The sequence below is a fragment of the Meriones unguiculatus genome, chromosome 16 (genome assembly GCF_030254825.1).
Source record: "Meriones unguiculatus strain TT.TT164.6M chromosome 16, Bangor_MerUng_6.1, whole genome shotgun sequence".
NCBI lineage: Eukaryota > Metazoa > Chordata > Mammalia > Rodentia > Muridae > Meriones > Meriones unguiculatus.
The window spans coordinates 59,188,498-59,207,690 of NC_083363.1; the positions used below are offsets into that span (position 1 = coordinate 59,188,498).

Genomic DNA, 19,193 nt, shown 5'->3' on the forward strand with positions numbered 1-19,193 from the left:
TGGCCACTGAGTCTCAGTACATGAGTTTTGGAGGGTCCTTTAAGTGACTGACCTCCTGAATAGGGGATCTACATTTGTATCTGGGTTTAGACACCACATTATAAGGCATGCTACTTAAATGGTGCTGAGCCATTACCATCATTATTTATTTATTGTTATTAGCAGAAATCAGGAAGTGGGAAGCAGGAGGTAAATAATTGAATGACAACAATGAGTATGTATGAGTGTGTGAGTGTGTGTGTGTGTGAGTGTGTGTGTGTGTGTGTGTGTGAGAGAGTGTGTGTGTGTGTGTGTGAGTGTGTGAGTGTGTGTGTGTGAGTGTGTGTGTGTGTGAGTGTGTGTGTGTGTGAGTGAGTGTGTGAGTGTGTGTGTGTGTGAGAGTGTGTGTGTGTGTGTGAGTGTGTGAGTGTGTGTGTGTGAGTGTGTGTGAGTGTGTGTGTGTGTGTGTGAGTGTGTGTGTGAGTGAGTGTGTGAGTGTGTGTGTGTGTGTGAGTGTGTGTGTGAGTGTGAGTGTGTGAGTGTGTGTGTGAGTGTGTGTGTGTGGTGTTGGGTTGAAGCTGTTTGTGCCCAGGGATGAGCAGGGCTGGATGTTGTTAACTCTTACTTTTGCTTGTGTTTGACTTGTAAAGCACTTCCCTCCTGTTTTTTAAGTACTAGCCATGCTGAGCTGCTTTGTAGCATGGCTGCCCCGAGTCAAGCGTTACACCTAGTACTAGAGAAGTTGGCCCTCTGAGCAAAACAGGCAGGACTTCTACCGTGAATGGCTGTCGCCACAGGACAGTTGTTGGTGGAGGCCATCACTGCAGAGGAGGAGTCTCCAGCCACTGCCCCTAGACATCTGTGTGCAGTTCTGCCCTAATTGCATAGAGGGGTAGGGAGGATGGCAGGGGTTGGGGGGATGGGATGAAGTTCCTGTGCCTTCTAGAGCACATGGGCTAGGGGAGGTTGAGAGCGGCTCTCTCCATCCGTGTGGCTATGAGGAAGCCATCATCCATGCTGAGTTAGGACTTTCTAGGGTAGCTGTTTGGGGTCACCTATATGCTTGCCAGCAGCCTCTCACCCAAAGGGTGAGCTTTGGATGGGACCTTATAATAAATCCCCAGGAAACATTTTCCCGACACCCTGCAACTGTTCTCCAATGGTGGCCTGTCATCCAGACTGTTTCCCCTGTGAAAGGTAGTATTCAGGAGGACATTTCATTCAGGAGTCAACATCAAGGCTTCAGGACACCGTCTCCTTGGTTATTACAGGAAGTTTTGGTGCCAGTGAGAGCTGATGCCACAGTGATCTGTGAGTTTCAGTTGTTCTGGATTTGGGGTTTTAGGAGAAAATTCCTCTTTTTCCATCTTCTAAAGTAGGCTCTCCCTCAGGGCCTGCTTACTCACTCTGACTCACATCTTTCATGCTACTTTCCCTCCCATCGCTTGTGTGTGGAGAGAGTGGTATGGGGAAGGCTGATGCCCATGTGCAGACACGTCAATGAAAGGGCTGGGCTGGGCAGAAGGGTCCCATTTGTATTTGCGCTTTCTTCCTTTTTGCTTCACATGTCTTTTACTTCCCTGTGATTTCTGAGAGGATGCACCTGTGTATGTTACTCCCTGTCCCCATTTTCATGAGCTTAGTTTTAGAAAGATGCCAATGTTAAGATGGGCCAGAGCAGCTCTTGCGGCTCCTCCTCCTCCAGCTCTAGCCCATAGCCTCCAAGAGGCTACTGAGGTATGGGGGCTCCTGAGCCCCTTCTCAGCCTGAGACTCTTTAGTTTCAGTGAGGGGAGGGGAAGGCAGGCCTTTCCAAGACTTCAGAAGCTTCTGAGGTGCCTTGCCGTCCTCTTCCATTCCATTTGTTTCCTGTAAGAATCTGATGCTTCCCGAATTTCTGCATTCAGTGGTCATGGCCCTCCTTGGGGTTCAGGACACTGGTGCTATAGAGCCTCTCCTGTCAGAAGGACCTGTCCTCTGCAGAGTAGAGAAAAGAGGCAGTTCCACAAGCTCTTGCTTGCTTCCAGTTCCTTAAGCCCCTCCCCACAGTTTTCACTCTTCCTGATTTAAGTGCAGTTTTTCTTCTTCTTGATGAACTCCAGTCTTCAAACAGAACTGGGAGAGAAATTAGGGACACTGGGAATTTAGAAATCCTTGGTGAATTATCTTAAATTAATGAGTCCAAGGAGGGAAATCAAATTCGGCTGTACAAATTGCCTTGCGTTCTGGGTCTGATTTAAATTGTAGATTATAATTAAGTGCCCCCAAATAGAAGAAAAGTAGCTGCCAAAGTCATTGACCTAAAATACGTGACCTATGAACTAGTATAAAATTAGTATGTAAATATCCCTTTCCAAGAATTTTAATCTTCAGAGAACCCCCAGTGTAAATGACACAAACTACCTTCTCAGAGACAAGTGGGCAGGTGGAGTAGGCCGGAGGAGACAGGAAAGAGGGTGGGTGGTCAGCTGTGTGCGGAAGATGTCAGGGTTTAGACAGGCTGTTTGTTAGTGGCACATTGCTGCTGTCCAAGGGGAAGGGCTCACTTGTGCCTTCACCATTATGGTGAAAGAAAGGCAGCAAGGCAGGGCATGGGATACCAAGATTACAGTGAAGCAAGGGGCAAGAGAGGGCTGCTCCTTCTGCGTGCTAACTCATAGCCAGACTTTAATGCGGCCTTGTGAACATACAAACATGACAGTATAGAAGACAGAAAAAGTTCCCTGAAAACAGTTCCCAGGCCCAACGGCCATCTTGTCACAGCCTTTGCAGGCTTGTGTCCTATTTTTTGTTGTTGTTGCAACTAGAAAGCAGGTGGTGCAGACCTGACAGGAGCGTGTGCCAGGAGTGTGTGCCACGCCTGTGACTGTTGTGAAAGCATTGAGTACACGTCTCACTGAGGCGCAGAGCCCACTTCTGTACTGCTCAGTGGGTTGACACTCAGGCACACTTAGGGAATCTGCACCCCAGCCAAGAACAGAACATTCTCGGAGGCCAGGATCAACTCACACCTCTGCAGTGGACACCCAGCGTGATGCCCTTCTCTTGACAAAATGGATTCTTCGGCCCCTGCCTGCACCTCAGCCAGTGGGCCGTCCCTTTGGGGTCTGTGTGGTTGTCTTTCCCAGTGATTCATCTGTTTTGCTCTGCGCATTTTACAGAGGATGACCATTTCTGTTGTCCTCAGTGACTGTCACTGCACTGAAGAGCCTCATGGTGTGACTGTGTGTGTGTGTGTACTTACACAAATGTGCATTCCTGTTAGCAGTTGCATTCAGAATTCTATCTCGTGCAGATGGGTCACCAGCTAAGTCCTGTGTGCAGCTTGGGAAGGGACTGCCAACTGTCGAGAGGAACCATGCCATTCCTACCCCACCACAGCACTGGGTCCAATTGTCCTCCATCTTTGCCAGCTCTCGGCTCTGTCTGTCCTTATCACTGTAGCTTTCTAAGTGGTTGTTCTGGGCCTCTTGGCCTCAGTTTATATTGTGCGTGACTTGTGGATTTTTTAGTCATTTTAGTATCTCATGATGTTCTAAAACATCCCGTTGCTGGGCGCTTAGATCGCTTCTCATCTTCAGTCTTTACAGTAAGCGGTTTTGTGCACGAGGCTTTTCCATGTTTGAAATTTTGTTTACAAAATTTAATAAATTGTATTCTGAAACTTTGTATCACTCTAAAACGTTCTCTACAGGATAGAAGGGCCCGGGCCTGCCAGCAATTCATAATTTGGAAGATGAGTTGGGCATCCTTGCAGAGTTAATTTAGGTGGGATAGTTGGATTTAGTGTTACTTTGCTGGAGTTTAATAGTTTTTCAACATATTTACCATACACACTTTTCTTTCATGAATTCCTTCTCCTTGATGCTTGCCTCATCAATGAGTTCTGTTCATAACTGCCAGCATTATTGTATAGTTTTAGTAGTTTTCCAGTTTCATTTCTGTTGCTGTGACACACACATTGACAAAAAAGCAACTTAGAGACGAAAGGCCTTACTTGGCGTACAGTTCAAAGGTCATCACATTCTCAGCTGGGTGCAGACAAAGCAGGAGCTTGAGCAGTCCATTGACTACCTCATATCAGCAGGGAAGGGAAAGAGAAATAAGTGCACTCATGGTCGATGACTGCTTTCTCAGCTAGCTTTCTTCAGGCGGACAGCTCTGAGGCAGTGCGGGGTGGGGGGAGGGGGAGTTGGTACTGCCTGCCATGAGCGGGCTGGGTCAGTTATCCGTCGCTATTCCATGCACTTGCCCATAGTCCACCACGGTCTCGACAATTCCTCAACGGAGCCTCTCTCCCCCTCTGGCTCTGGGCTGTGACCAGCCCTGCCCAGCCTTGGAGGAGTCTCAGTGCTTTCTAAGTTTCAGTATTTGCATTGCAAATGTTACTTGTGTGTCTCTTGGTAACAGCAGATCAATGAGTAACTTCTTCCTTTCAGTAGTTTCTAGAGTGGCTCTCCATCCAGTCCGTAGCGCTGCGGGCTGAGCTATAGGGCAGAGCTTTTCGGGCACCCCAGGGGGCAGCGATAAGCCCTGCCTGCAGAAGACCATGAGTCAGTCCAGGGCCTCGGCGCCATTCCCTGCTGTCCTCTGATTATCACCAGGTGTGTGCGCTGGGCCCTGAGAGCTGCCGTACTGGCTCACAGCAGTTCCTGGCCTAAGTGGTCCAGTCTACAGGAAGTACCTGCTCACCAAGCAGTGGCGGCAAAGTGGGAGCCCAGTGGAGCGCACGAGCCCCTCCCGCTAATATGCGTTTGGCTCTCACTGTAGTTGGTGAGACGGTGCCGCTAGCCTCATCTTAGACACCAGAGAGCAGAGCTCAGAGTTGAGCTGCAGCCCCTCCTGGGCTGTGCTTGGTGAGTGGGCAAGCCAGGGCCCAGCCTTCCTCACTTTCTCTACCCACACTCCCTCTTGGACCTTCGGGGGAGGCCCACACTCCCTGACCGGAAATCCTTGGAGTGGAGGGGCCTTTCTCATTCTTTGAGTGAAACACTAGATGCGGCCAGCTGTTGACCTCCTACCGTTCTGGGTATCATGCTCTCAGGAAATGATGCCTGCTGTGCTCATCAAGTTACTTTTCTATCTCTAGATGAAGGATTTGGCTGTCCTTCTATGAAGCAATGCCTCGTGGTCTGAAGGCAAGCATGTCTGGTAAGTCACTTCTCAAACAGACCTGAGCAGTAGCCCGGGTCTTCTGGTGTGGGCAGGAGGTAGTGTGAATTGACTTGAGCAGTAGCCCGGGTCTTCCGGTGTGGGCAGGAGGAGGTTGTTTTTGAGTCTATGGGTTCCTTTGAGGGGGTTCTCTTCCTGAGCTGATGGCTCCGTTAGTTATCCTAATTATGAAGGCTAGTCCCTTCTAGAACCAGCATGGCTGGTAGATGGGGTTGGACAAACCAGAACTCCCTTCTTGCTGTTGAACCTGAAGCATGGTGGGAGCTCTGTGCTGTGCCAGGGCAGCCTCATGCTGACTCGGCCACAGTGGCGTTCTCTCTCAGCTCTTTACCCCCAACATCCTCCCCTGTGGTTAAGGGTAGATCGTCTCTTGACACTATGGAAAAGTCTTGAGAGCTTGTTAGCTGGAGGGAGAGAAAGTCAGGCTGGAGCTTCAAGCCTTGGCTTGTTCTGCCTGGAAGATGGACAGTGCCCTGGGCAGCAGAGCTCTGCCCATCGTTGTCCTTCCAGCAGAGGCACTGTGGGAGCTGATAGGGAGTGGAAAGGTTCTGTGGGACTTGCCATTAGGAGAGGGCTAGAGAGCGGCAAGAAAACCGTGAAGGCCTTACATTTTGCTTGCAGTGAGACTCGTGTAACATGGTCCATTCTGGTAGAAGAGAGTTGCCTGGGTACACCGTGCGGAGAAGTGGGGAGGAGGAAGAGGACAGAAGGTGTCAGCCATCCTAGCCCAGTTCCACACTGTCACAGGATGGCTTCAGCACCTTGCTGGGGTTAGGCCCTGCTCTCTTTCCATGGGGACACAGTTGCTCCACTGTCACCCTCTTACCAGCGTTTGCTCCCACCTCTCAGGGCTACTGGCGTCTTAGGAGTCCAGGGCAAAGCTGTCACAGGGGAATTGGGTGAGGCGTGACCCAGGACCAAGCTGCATATCCTCACCAATGACATCATGACAGCAAGAGAGCACAGCCCTCGCCATGGTGCCAGGGCCCGTGCGGTGCAGCGGGCTTCCACCATCGACGTGGCGGCTGACATGGTGGGCCTCTCTCTGGCAGGTGAGCTTCTCAGATGTGTACTAGATATATGCCATGAGCATGAAGGATGCAGGCTCCATGCTGTAACCGTGTTGCAAAGGCCAGGGGCAGCCGGCGACCAAGCCTCTAAGAGAGGCTGTCCTGGTGTGGTGTCCTCTGGCCGGGTGGGATGCAGAAGGGACAGCTGGAGCTCCGGGGAACTGGTCTGGTAAAACTCATCATTTCTTCCCAGCTTGGGTGAGCACCCTGTAAACAGAATGGAAAAAAGTCTGAGATTTTTTTTTTCCCGGAATCTCTAAACTACTATAATGTTTTGGGATGGGCTATAGGAATTAGTGTTTCTTGTTTCTATGTTTTTTTTTTTTTCTTTTGGTTTTTCAAGACAAGGTTTCTCTATGTACCTTTCGGCTGTCCTGGACTCACTTTGTAGACCAGGCTTGCCTCGAACTCACAGAGATCCGCCTGCCTCTGTCTCCCTGAGTGCTGGGATTACAGGCGTGTGCCACCATTCCCAGCTTCTTGTTTCTATTTTTGCATGAAACAAATGTAGTCTAAATTCTGGGGAAGATTCATTTACAGTGACGTTTTCTGTCATTTCTCTTCTAACAGGAAATATCCAAGACCCAGACGAACCCATTTTAGAATTCAGCTTAGGTAAGTACCTTCTCCTGGTTATTGTTCCTGTCAGTCTGTCTCCAAAGCTGCTGTCAGCACACTGCTGAGCTGTTTCTGAGGAGATGCAGCGCCTCAGAGGCTGCTTCTCACAACTGACTGCTCCTCCATGATGAAGCCGCCTGTGGGTGGTGGTCTGAGTTGTGTTCAGTGGACACTCTTACAAATAAAGTTTCAGTGGACACTTGGGAGCCAATCTTTTCATGGGGGCGAATGTCCATGTTTTAAGAATGAAGTATCAGGAAGGCACAGAGCAGGCTGCGTGAGCTCCAGCAGTCACAACGTGGTGACTGCACAGCTGCCCACACTTTCATTTCTGGTACCAGAGTCGCTTGTCTCTTTGGAGGGAGAGGGTGTTATATTGTTTAGGGAAGTGTCACCTGAGTGGAGGTATGTACCTAGCGGAAGGAAGATGAGGGCAAAGGAGGGAAGAAGCAAGAGTTCAGGCCCGGGTTCCTTTTACCTGTGGGGATGGTGGGTGGAAGTGTTCTCATCTCAACAGTGGGAGTGGAAATTTGTACCTCAAAAGTGATTTAGAAGAAAGCAAAAGAAATGAAAGACCAGCATCCTTGTGTGCTAGGCCTACAGCGTGAAGCAAGGGTGTTTGGATGGAGCGGGTGTCGCAGGCGTGGGAAACACCAGAGGAACACTCAGGCCTGTGGGGAGGATGTACCTGTATGTGCTCCCTGACAGGGTATTGTTTAGAAAGAGCAGCTGTAGAACACAGGACAGTCTTGAAGTTTAAAACAACAGATGAAACTCACCAAATCAGGAAAGCCTGGAAGATATCCACGAAACTGTCTTAGCAGGCAGCATAGGGAACAGGAGCGAGCCGGAGCCGGACCGTCCAGAGTGCCATCATTTAAGAGTAAATGGAAGAGCGAATGCAAAGAGGAAGTTTAAAAATAAACAAGAAATCCTGTAGAACTGAAGAATGCGAGTCTAGTTAAAAATACCTCTCAAGGCATCTTGTTTTCCGTCAAGTCTGGAGAGTGCCTGGCCATCGTTTTGTCAAATGTTCTTTTTCCCTTCTCCTTCTGGAACTCTGATTAAACCTGTGTTGGCAAACATGATCTCCAGGACTCTTGGAAATTATTTTTCTTCTTTTTATTTCTTTCTGTTCTTCAGACTAAGTCTTAGCTGACATTTCCCAAGTATGCCAACTCTTTTTTTTTTGGTCTGCCCACGGTTGAGCCCCTCTTAATGATTGTTTCGGTTCCGTTATTGTACTTTTGAATATTCTCTACATGGCTAGTTTTATGATTTCAGTTCCTTCACCGATAGTCTCTGTTTAACAAGACATTTTCCTCATATTTTACGTAGTTTTTTAGTAGGTCAAACATCTATGACTGCTCAGGGACAGGTACTTTTGACTGTTTTTTAGTTTTTAAATTCTTCCACATATGAGCAGTGTTTCTCTTGTGTGTTGTATTTTTCATGGTTCATAAAGTCTAGTTAAAGATGAGATGCTTTCAACATGTGATGTACCAGCTTTGGAAATCAGACTCTTCTCCCCAGGGATTTTTGTTGCTGCCACTCTTGTTATTGTTGTTGCTGACTGGTCAGGAATGGCCTCTGCCATGTGTGGCTCCTGGAGTGGCTGCTCAGTCAATTGGCAGTCAGGTTCAGTGTGATCTTTGTGCATATATCCAATATATCCATGTATACCTGTGTGTGTGTGTGTGTGTGTGTGTGTGTGGCCTGTGGAGGCCAGAAGATGGAGCCCTATCGCTTGGAGCTGGAGATCCTGACGTTTGAGAGGAGCCAGACATGGGTGCTAGGACGTGAATTCTAGCAGTCGTATAGAGCAGCAAACACTCTTAACTTCTGAGCCATCTCTCCAGCTCCATCTGGATGATTTTAATATCTTCATTTTATTTCCCACGTTCTGAAATTTCATCATGATAAAACTTGCTAAATGTCCCTTTCAGAGCGCAGATAAGCTCCAGAGACAGCCACACCTGGATTCATCCTAATTAAAATGGTGAAAGTCAAGGACAGAATTTAAAAAGCAGCAACAAACTATGAGTTTTATTTTTAGACCATGGCTTAAAAATATCGGAGGATAGGAAGAGGGAGGAAGAAGAGAGGAAGAAAGCAGGATGACATTCAAAAGCAGTAGGGTAACGCTGCAAATTCTTAGAAAGGCAGCCAACCTAGAATAATATATTAGGCAACATCATTAAAAATAGACGAGGACATATGTTCAACAAAAACTATTTCACAAGTGTTTTCAACATTATTTGTAGTAACCAAGAGGTAGAAGCAATCAAAATACCCACCAGTGGATGAACAGTGTGTGATGTGTTCATTCAGTGGTAACTCAGAGCACTGATACTGTAGCATTAGTGAGGCTGGGAAAGCGGGCACATGGGGGAAGACAGCCACAGGGCATACTGCACACTCCTATCATAATGAAATGTCCAGAAGAGGCAAGTCTACACAGGATGAGCTTAGTGGTTTCTGGAGGTTGGAGAAGAAGAATGATAAGTGGTTGCTGGTGGGTATAGATTTTTTTCTTTTGAAATGTGGCCGTATTAAGGAAGTAGACAACTGTAATGGTTGAACAGCTTGGGGTGGTGAATTATCTTCGTAAAAACACTGAGAAGCCAAAGGTACTCTGCTGCAGGTTGAGTTCGTAAGTCATGAAGGAATGGCCCCAGCTCAGAATTCATAAGGGAACAGATTTTTGAGTGAAAGGTGAGACAACATGTGGCATTGTAACCTTTGGTGGCTGAGAGATCAGAGACAGGAGAGATGGGAAGAGGAGCAGCAGGCACAAAGTCTCTCCCTAGTACAAGGGCTGGCCAAGGACCCAGTGTGACCAAGTAGCTTGTCTCCTGAAACATCCAAACTCCCAGGAAAAGAGAAAACTCATGTGCTTCTAGATGAAAAATAGCATTGCAAATTCTTAAAAAGGCAGCTAACCTAGAATTATATATTCTGCAAAACCAGAGACCTTACATAGCCTCATGCTTAGGAAAACTATCATTACCTGACCAGTTTCTGAAGACACACACACACACACACACACACACACACTTAGTTGCAGGGCATGGGGTGTTTTTTTGGCCAAAGCCAGAGTTTATTCAGTAGAAACAGCTTTTTTGTCTTGAGAATGTCAATCAGAAGCAATCAGGTTGGGGCTAGGGCTTGGTTGCCCAGTGGCCCATCATGTGCCAATATATCTGAAGTGCTGATCTCATTTTACCATGACAACTGTGGCAGAAGCCCCGCAAATCAAGAGGGATTCCTTTTCATACCACAGCTGAAGAAGGCAGTGCTAACGAGAGGCAAACAAGAAGTGTAACAGAAAATGGGTACTGACGAGAAAAGCATGACAGTGCAGGACAGGACCAGAGCCCTTGCAAAGCTCTGACATAGTCGTGGAAGCCAGCACATGTCTAGTGTTACTTATAAATACCAAATGAGCATTACAGGATTATAGCAGAATAACCAAAGCTAAAAATCTAGGGATAAGTTAAAAAGAAAAAAGCCAAGTTGAAACAGTTGAAGAGAAAATCGGTAATTCTAGGTATAGGCCAAAATGAAACTGCCAGTGTAATGACAGAGAGCTGCAGCAATAGAAAAAAGTTTACAGTATTAAAAACTGCTAACAGCGGCTGGACATGGTGCGCATACCTGTAGTCCTAGCCCGTGGGAAATAGAGGCAGGGCAGTCTCTGAGTTCAGGGCCCATAGTCTCTGCAGTCGTTTCATCTAGCCGGGGTTACACAGTAAGCTCCTATCACAGAAACAAGCTAACAGTCCCACAGTGAGAATGTTTAATCTGTTTGTATTCAAGAAAAAAAGGGTTTAGTGTTTGTAGTTGAACCTTTCTCCCAAGCTAATAAGATAAAAAATAAAAATAAAAAATAAAGAAGTTTTCTAGGTGCATTGTAGGAGAACTATTGAAAGCCAGTCTTGGAGAAATTGTGAGAATTGCCTGTTGGCATGCGCGCACACGCACACACACTCGCACACACACACGCACACACAGTGCTCAACATAGTAGTAATTAGACTGTCAGTTTTATAGCTGGAAAAAATAGAAACCCTGAGACAATATATTTAAAGGTCTTAGAAAATAACTACCTAGAGAAAATACTCTTCAATCATTCAAGTGCGGTGAAGGATTTCCAGACTGCACACACTGAAGGGAAGCGCCAGCCCCCCCCCCCCCCCGGCCGCGTAGTCTCCGCAGTGCTGTGGAGTGCTACTCAGGAGCACAGAGGCGATTCCAGGTAGAAAGTCACAGGAATAAAGAAACCGAGACTCCCAGGCCAGGAGGAGTCCGTGACAGCGCAGTCAACAGTGTAAAATGGTCTGTGTGTGACAGGGCACGGTTAACGGAAGGCGCTATAGTTAGAGCCCGTGGAGGCCAGAGAGGCCATAGAACTCCCTGGATTGGGGTTCAGGCACACCCATGGGGGGTGCTGAGAAGGGAACCCGGCTCCTCTGCACGAGCAGCCCTGTCTTTGTAAGGAACCGTCTGTTGTGGGTGGCATTAGAGTGTAGTGCCCAGGCCTTTGCTCCCCTTTCAGTGTTTTTCCGTCAAGGGACATGTGGGAGCCAGGGCAGTGACTGGGTCACTGTGTGGTAGACTTACTTCACACTTGGGATGTTTTGAGGTCAGAGTAAGACAGATTTGTCTAACTGAAAGCCTCCAGTGTTTAGTTCTAAGAAGAAGCATTTCAGAAATGCTAGATTTGACATGCGTTATAAAGGAGAGTTGGCCTCTTTTAGAAAGAGCTTGGTTTTGCCGTGGAATTTTACTCTTATTGTAGCAGCTGCCCGCTGGCACGCCGGGTCCACGGACTCTCCAGGCTCCTTAGCCACAGCCGTCATCATATGCAGATGCATGGCGTGGCCTGGGAGCTTGTGGAGGCTGCTGGCTCTGAGTCCACTCTGTGAGCCAGAAGGCCACCTAGTTCAGGCTCCACTCCACGGATGCCCTCCACACTGTGAGGAGGGAGGAGGGAAAAAGAATGAGAAGACAGGTTTTTATAATCCCCCTCTTACCGACACTGTGACCATGGTGTCTCTAGGACTGTTGTTTCAGGTTGTTGTTTTTTTTTTGGGGGGGGAGGGGTTGTTTAGAGCAGTGAACTAACTAGAACTCTACCCAAAAGGATTCTTCTTCCTCCCATCTTGATTCTGTAGCTTGCAGTGAGCTGCACACTCCATCGCTAGATCGAAAACCAAATAGTTTTGTGGCTGTGAGTGTCACCACCCCTCCCCAGGCATTCTGGACGAAGCACGCGCAGACGGAGATCATCGAGGTGGGTGCTGCTGCCCCCGTCCCTGGCGGGAGGCCTCGTACTCATGGCTGTCTGTTCAGTCCTTGGGCATCTGTGGCTTCAGTTCCATTTTCAGTTCATGATTCTTTTTGTCACTCTCCCCTGGGTGGCCCGTAGTTTACCATCCTTCCTGAGTTTTGATGAACTATTGGTTGCTATTTGTGCGAAGTGATCCTATAAGACTGACTGACTTTTGAGAGGTGAGAACTAACTTCCTTGTCACTTCCTGCTGTGAGTAGAGAATTGTGCTCATTAATTGATGCTTGGAAGAGTGAGGCTGGCCACTGTATTTCTTTTTTAACTTTTTTTTTCATTCTTTTGTGTTTTGTGTTGCGTGCTTTTTAAAATAATTTATATGGCTTTACCTAGGGAAGTGTACAGAATCTTTTAGATAGTCGAATACATTATATGAATTATGGTACAAAGTATAGAAGTTTCTGATATGTAATTCCACAGGGTTTTCTTTGTGATAAGAATAATTAGCAAATTGATCTTCATTTTAATTTTTTTAAATATATCTATGCTTTTACATAAGAACTCAATAGTATATAATACATACTTTTATATCAAGTTTTCCATTTTCGAGGCTTGCCCCTTCTGAGAGTCTCTCAGAGCTTATTTCCAAGTCAGGTCATATGTGGTCTAAGCCCCTGTTGAGCACTGGCACCATGTCAAGCACTGTACTGACTGTTGTACCAAACCCACAAGGGCACGGTTCTTGCCCTTGAGAGTATCTCAGGGGGGAAGGAGCACAATTTACCAGGTCACTTCTACACACAGGAAAGCAGGGGGAGCTTTAGGGTAGCAGGGTGAGGATACAGCAGCAACATTCCTTTAGGTAGGCCTCCTAGGTCACACTTCACAGGAAGCCCAGGTGGGGTCCCAGCTCTGCATGGCTTGAAGGTGATGCCTGATGTCTAGGACTGTGCATAGTATATGATGCAGGGTGAGAGCCGAGCATCATGGAGTTTAAGAAGCAGGGATGCTTGCCATAGAGCAGAGTAGCTAGCTCTGCAGGACTGCTGCACGGAGGTCTCATGACCCTGACAGGTGTCTGGGGGAGGGGTGTGGGAGGAGTTAGCAGAAGGAAGGAGTGGGAAGAACAGGCTTACAGGAAGACCCAGCCGAGGTAGACATAGCAGGAAGAGATTGTGGTCTCCTGTCAGCACCCACTCAGCAGACAAGGCCACCAAAGCTGAACCCAGGCCTTAGCCTGCTTTGATGATTCCTCTGGCATGTGGAGGGAAGGTTGGGGAGGGCTCATAGAAGCCAGCACTGAGAGAGAGACCTAGGGCTCCCGAGGGAGGGAGGTGTCACTCAGGTAACTGCTTGCTCTGCTACTTAGTGCTGCTGAAAAAGTGAGAAGAGTTTGATGGAGCTCTGAGGCAAAGCTTCCAGAAAAGGCACTTGTGACCTAGAAGCTAGAACCTGGTCCTGAAAGAGGACAGCCCTTAAAGGTCAGCTTTAATTATTCCAGACACAGGGGTCTAGAAATAATCACTGAAACTGTCCATTTCCTCTTTGCTCTGCCTTTGCACACATCTGACAGGAACACAGCTAAGTAGCAGTCTAAATATATAGCACACCTGAAACTGCATCACCAAGAACACTCCCCAAGAACCTGCTCCCCAAGAACGCTCATGGGTGTCTGACCCAAATTCACTCAGGGTTAGCCAGCAGTGAGTCCTGTGTGGCCTCTGCGGCGGGCCTGCTGGTTGTGCCCCACGGTGATGCTCCTGTCAGGCTACAGCTTCCTCTTTGGAAAGCAGAGTTCTTTGGTTCTGGTGCTGTCATTAGCATTTGTGTTGAGCAGATCAGTAAAAATGTTACTTTCCTCATTCTGAAACCATTCGGGCAGCTCAAAAACAATTCCTCAAGATGAATTCCAGCTGTTTTCTGTTCCAGGGAACCAGCAATCCCATCTTTCTAAGCAGCATCGCCTTCTTTCAAGACTCCCTTATCAACCAGATGACGCAGATCAAGCTGTCTGTGTATGACGTCAAAGACAGATCTCAGGGAACAGTTAAGTAGCGTGCAGTTGCCGAACAGGCTCCCTCCACTTACCGTGTGTAATGGTCTAAGCGAGCGGTAGCCAAGATTGAGCTCACTACTGACTGGCTTATAAATTAGCCTATTTGGAAACATGCTTCTCTCTGGGAACTCACTTCTGAGCTTTGTTATGGGTTAATGGGGTGAGGGTGGGAGGGAGGTGTTTCAGGAAGCACGTGGTTCCCTGAGCTGTGGTGCATGGATCGGAGGAATGCCCAGTGTCCTTACCCTGCTTCTCCCTGTCTCTGTCAGATGTATTTACTGGGCTCTGGAACATTTGTTGTCAAAGACCTGCTCCAGGACAGGCATCACAGACTGCATCTCACGCTGAGGTTCGTGCTCGCCCTAAGCCTTTGAAAGGCCATCTATCCTCCTGGGGTCTGTCTCAGGGGGCGGGCAGTGGTGTCACCGAGGAGAGGTAAGATGAGCTACTCAGTGTGTCCGAAGGCCTGTCGGGATGGTGCCTTGCTTCTCCTAAGACCCTGGTAACCCAGGATGACTGAGCTTTGCTCAGCCAGAACAGTGCTCCTCAAGGCACGACGCTTGTTGCAGGTCTGCGGAGAGTGACCGAGTGGGCAACATAACTGTGATTGGCTGGCAGATGGAGGAGAAGTCAGACCAGAGGCCCCCCGTGACCCGGTCTCTGGACACCGTCAACGGACGGGTGAGTGGGTACCCCTCTCGTGGCTTCAGAACCATCAGAGGACTGATCTTCACACCCAGCTGTGCTCGGTGAAGGGCAGGGAGTGCTGTCTGACATCACCTCCCAGCGACTGACTCTCAGGGCTTTCTTGCGTGTGATGTCAGGAGAAACAGAAGGGCTCCTGCTGTGACGTGCAAAGCGCTGCTGGCGGGGGAATGGCCTGTGCTTCGAGCCACGCTGGCCGCCTCTGTGGCACAGCATTGAGAGCAGAGTCTCATTGCTGGAGTACAGATGGGGCAATGGGAAGGCGTGAGTGAGGAGGTGATGGCGACATATGCTTCCCCTACATCCTGGTGACTGTTTCCCCAGTCACCTCCTTCACACTGCCATCCTCTCGGGACTCTCTCCTCCTATCCCGTCTCCTCATGGCCCACACAGTCTCTCACCCAGACAGTTTCCAGCTTAAGAGCCCAGCACTGTCCCCCAGGGTGCTCAGAACACTGACCGAGCATATCTGGTGTCATCTGCGTCCGTTTGCATTTTGTATACCAGACTGACACCCAAGGTGAAGTGACTTAGAAGACAGGTGAAAAGTGGGCATGCATCCAACGTGGGAGGGCCATCTGTGTGTGTGTGAGTGTGTGTGTGTGTGTGTGTGTGTGTGTGTGTCTGGGCAGCTTGTGCAGTGTAGACTAACGCTGCATGATCAGCCGCCAGGTCTTATGTGATGCACGAGTCCTGTTTCTGCCAACACCCTGGAGTCCTCAGACCCAGTGTTCTCTGTTTTTCTCTAACTCTTCCCAGATGGTTCTGCCTGTTGATGAGAGCTTGACCGAGGCCCTGGGAATCCGATCCAAATATGCTTCTTTGCGAAAAGACACCTTACTGAAGTCGGGTAAGCAGCTTGCTCTCATGTGACCGGCCACCCTCTACTCCCCACCCACTGTGGGTGTCACCCACCGGCCCCAGTTTCCACCTGTCTGCTGCTGTTCGTGAGCACGGCATTTTGTGCAGTGATGCAGAGTCAGGGTGCCTTGAGGATGGGCGTCTTATTTCCTTTTCTTTTCTGCCCCAGCCCCTAGCACTTTAGTTACTTTCGTCCCCTGGTGTAGGGAGGCGTGTCAGGGACAGCCACTTGGTGGGGCTTAAGTGGTTTTGGGGGTTTCTTGTTGCTGCTTGCTTGTTAACTCTCCTGGGGGAAACAGGGCCTGAGTGGGAGGGAGCGTGCAGGTGGGTGTGCAGCCTTTCACCCTCGGCCTCTCCCGTCCCTCCTCAGTGTTCGGCGGCGCCATCTGCCGCATGTACCGGTTCCCCACCACTGACGGCAACCACCTACGGATCCTGGAGCAGATGGCAGAGAGCGCCCTCTCCCTGCATGTGCCTCGGCAGTTTGTGAAGCTGCTGCTGGAGGAGGACGCGGCCAGGTGAGGCCGCTGGGAGAAGGAGACCACCACCATGCCGTGTGCACATGCCTTCCACACGCAGCAGCGCACCCCCAGGCTCTGCCAGTGCTGGCCCTGAGCCTCAGCCCTCCAGACTCTCACAGGCCTAAGCCCCGGAGGCTAACTGACATCAGCATGTCTCCCTCCTTTGTCCCTTTCTCCTGTCATTCACCCTGTTTGGGGCCACAGAGGTAAGGACCTGAAGGGTCCTCTTCTCCCAGAGCAAAGCTCTCATCCCAAGGCAAGGGTGAGGCTATTTCCTGTCAGTCTCAGGCTGTGACCTCCACACTTTTTCTAAATCAGTGTTAGTGATTAACACCATGTATCCAGAAACTCAGTACTGTAGTGCAGATGTTTTTAGTTTTCACTCTGAAAAATTCAGAATTTGAGAAAAATAGCAGGAATACAGTAAGTACCACATACCTTGCATCTAAATTTACAAAGTTATTTTGCAGTTTTATCTGTTTGTGTGTATTATTTGTGTCATAACTTTAACTTTAAAACCATAGTCTTTATTTGTACATATTTATATAACTGTAGTCGGTTTCTCCGTGCATGCTCAGTTTCCTTGTGTTAATTCTCACCATGCAGGGGTGGAGCATATGTGCTGTGGTGTCACGTGGGAGGGCAGAGGATGGCTGGGCGGACTCTGTTCTCTCTTTTCACCATGTGGCTCCTGGATCCAACTCAGCCACCTTCATCCACTGAGCTGTCACACCCACTCTCATGCTGTGTTTTTTTGTTTGTTTGTTTTACTGTTGCCTGCTTTTCGTTTCATGGTGCATTAATGCTTGAAAGTGCCCCTTCGCTGGGCAGGTGCTTTAGAGCCATTTACGTTGCTGGCCGCAGCGGCCTGTGATACGCTAACACTCAGTGTGGGCAGCAAGGATGCTCAGGAAGGCCGATGGCCACTCCGGAAGTGAGGGCCTGTCGCTGTGTACCTGGCATGGAATGAGGGTGGGAGTGGAGTGCGTCTCACCGCTCCTGGCCTTCCACTCTGGAGTACTGCATCGCCCTGCAGAGAGCTTTACCATTGCCTGAGTGGAGCCTTCAGGGTCACCGGGCAGAGCCGCTCCTTGGCCGCCGCTTTCCTCTCCCCTCATCCGCTGTTGGCCCTGAGCACTTAGCTCAGTTCCTGTGCTTTCTCCGTGTGCTTCTCAGTGATCTGGCACATCATCCTGTGTTCTGGCGACTTGTTTGCCTTTGCATTGGCCGTGAAGCTGCTGGCCTGGCCCTGGGAGCAGCGCTGCTGCTTCTCCTGTGTTCTCTGTGTTCTACCCCCCAGCTCCAGGGGCAGCCAGTCAGCCTGTGGCCTGATGTGTGTTTGTTTGCAGAGTTTGTGAGCTGGAAGAGTTGGGGGAGCTGTCCCCCTGCTGGGAGAGCCTCCGGCGCCAGATTGTCACCCAGTATCAGACTATCATCCTCACCTACCAGGAGAACCTAACTGACCTCCATCAGTACAAAGGTGGGTGCGGTCCTGTCTTCCTAAGGTAGCTCCCGTACTCCCACACAGGTATCTGAAGGCCTGGGGAGCTTAGACTTGCGCTGATTATCTTGAGTGGGTTTTTAAAAATAGATTCTTATGTAGGTGTGAATTCTTTCCATGCTGGGGTTTTCAGATCATAATTAAGATGATAAACTGATGAATTGGAAAAAGACTTTATGATGTTATCTCCTAAGACAACCACTGCAGAACGAGGTTGAGATGAGGCAGAGACCCAGGTTATTGTGGTTCGTGTGGGCTCTTCATCCTGGTGGGACCACTGAGAACCAAAGGACATGGGCTGTTCGCCTGAAGCAAAGCAGTTTCTCGTTGAAATATTCAGTGCCATTTTTAATGGATGTGTAAGTTGTTAGAGTGCAGCTCTCTATTTTAATACTCAAAAGAGAAAGTCACGTTCAGGCACCTCAACTTCGTTTTTTCTTTCTTGCTTTTTCTTCTTCCCAGGCTGGAGTCTGGTGGTCAAGCTCAGGGCCTGGTGCATGCTGGGAAAGCACCCTTCTTGAAAATGAGATTTGATTTCCAAACTGTACAATTTCTTTTTAACGTGTTTATTTTTATTCTAGATGGGATGGATTTTGCTTAATTGTTTTAGTCTTTCAAAGTACTCTTTATTTCTTATAATTTATTTTATAAAGATGCATATTATTTTATTTTTGAGATTATCACATAATTATAACATTTCTCTCTTCTCTTTCCTTCTTTCTTTCAAAATATCCTTTATCTTTTTTTTTTCCATCTATATAATGCTTTTTCAGTTTAAGAAAAAATCATAAACCTTTCCATTAGCTTGGAAAGATGGTGGAATGTGGGCCTGGTCCAAGCTGAGCTAGTCCAAGTGCATCTTAGAGAAATGGCAGTATTTGCCTGAAGGGCTGAGGCGCCTGCCCGTGCTAGATAAATGCTCCCGTGAAAGCATGGAACCCAGGCAGACTTGAGTTTTCTTGGATGGAGCTTCTCAGATATTAGAAGCATCCGGCTATTCTGAGACTCTCAGGTAAACACAGGCCTTGGCAATATTTCTTGCAGTGCCAAAGACAGGCACATGGCAGCTCTGAGAGTCACAGCATGGCTACCAGACTCCCGAGACAGAGAGCAGAACACACAGGTGCTGTCTGCCCAAGAGCCCCCGACGCATTGTTTCGTACTAGTTGGAATGTTTATTTCTTCGCTGTTGTCATTTTCATCAGCAATTCTTTTGGTTGGTAGAGTATGTGATTCCTTGTTTAGTTTCGGATTCTGGTTCTAGTAATAAGATTTTGGGTGCTGGTTAATTGTCCGACCTCTCTAGCCATGGCATGTGAACCTACTTAAATATGTTGGAGAGGGCAAGCTTCAGTGCCATGTAGCCTTGTTGAACTTGATGGGCCTAGGTGAGGCACAAACCTTTTCATCACTTCGGATTGA

At 48.6% G+C, this 19,193-nt stretch overlaps 1 protein-coding gene across 14 annotated transcripts in view; it reads left to right on the forward strand.

Moving 5' to 3' along the window:
- The window catches only part of Inpp4a (inositol polyphosphate-4-phosphatase type I A), a 105,479-nt gene that overhangs the window by 49,024 nt on the left and 37,262 nt on the right, over positions 1–19,193 (forward strand). For all 14 annotated transcript variants that reach the window (XM_060369871.1, XM_021631554.2, XM_021631558.2 and 11 more), the window contains 10 exons: positions 5,068–5,129; positions 6,000–6,202; positions 6,791–6,835; positions 12,015–12,133; positions 14,057–14,173; positions 14,453–14,532; positions 14,753–14,864; positions 15,648–15,738; positions 16,120–16,267; positions 17,620–17,750. In XM_060369871.1, coding sequence (XP_060225854.1) covers positions 6,097–6,202; positions 6,791–6,835; positions 12,015–12,133; positions 14,057–14,173; positions 14,453–14,532; positions 14,753–14,864; positions 15,648–15,738; positions 16,120–16,267; positions 17,620–17,750 — 949 coding nt within the window. In that variant the 5' untranslated portion in view covers positions 5,068–5,129; positions 6,000–6,096. The remainder of the gene's footprint in view (positions 1–5,067; positions 5,130–5,999; positions 6,203–6,790; positions 6,836–12,014; positions 12,134–14,056; positions 14,174–14,452; positions 14,533–14,752; positions 14,865–15,647; positions 15,739–16,119; positions 16,268–17,619; positions 17,751–19,193) is intronic.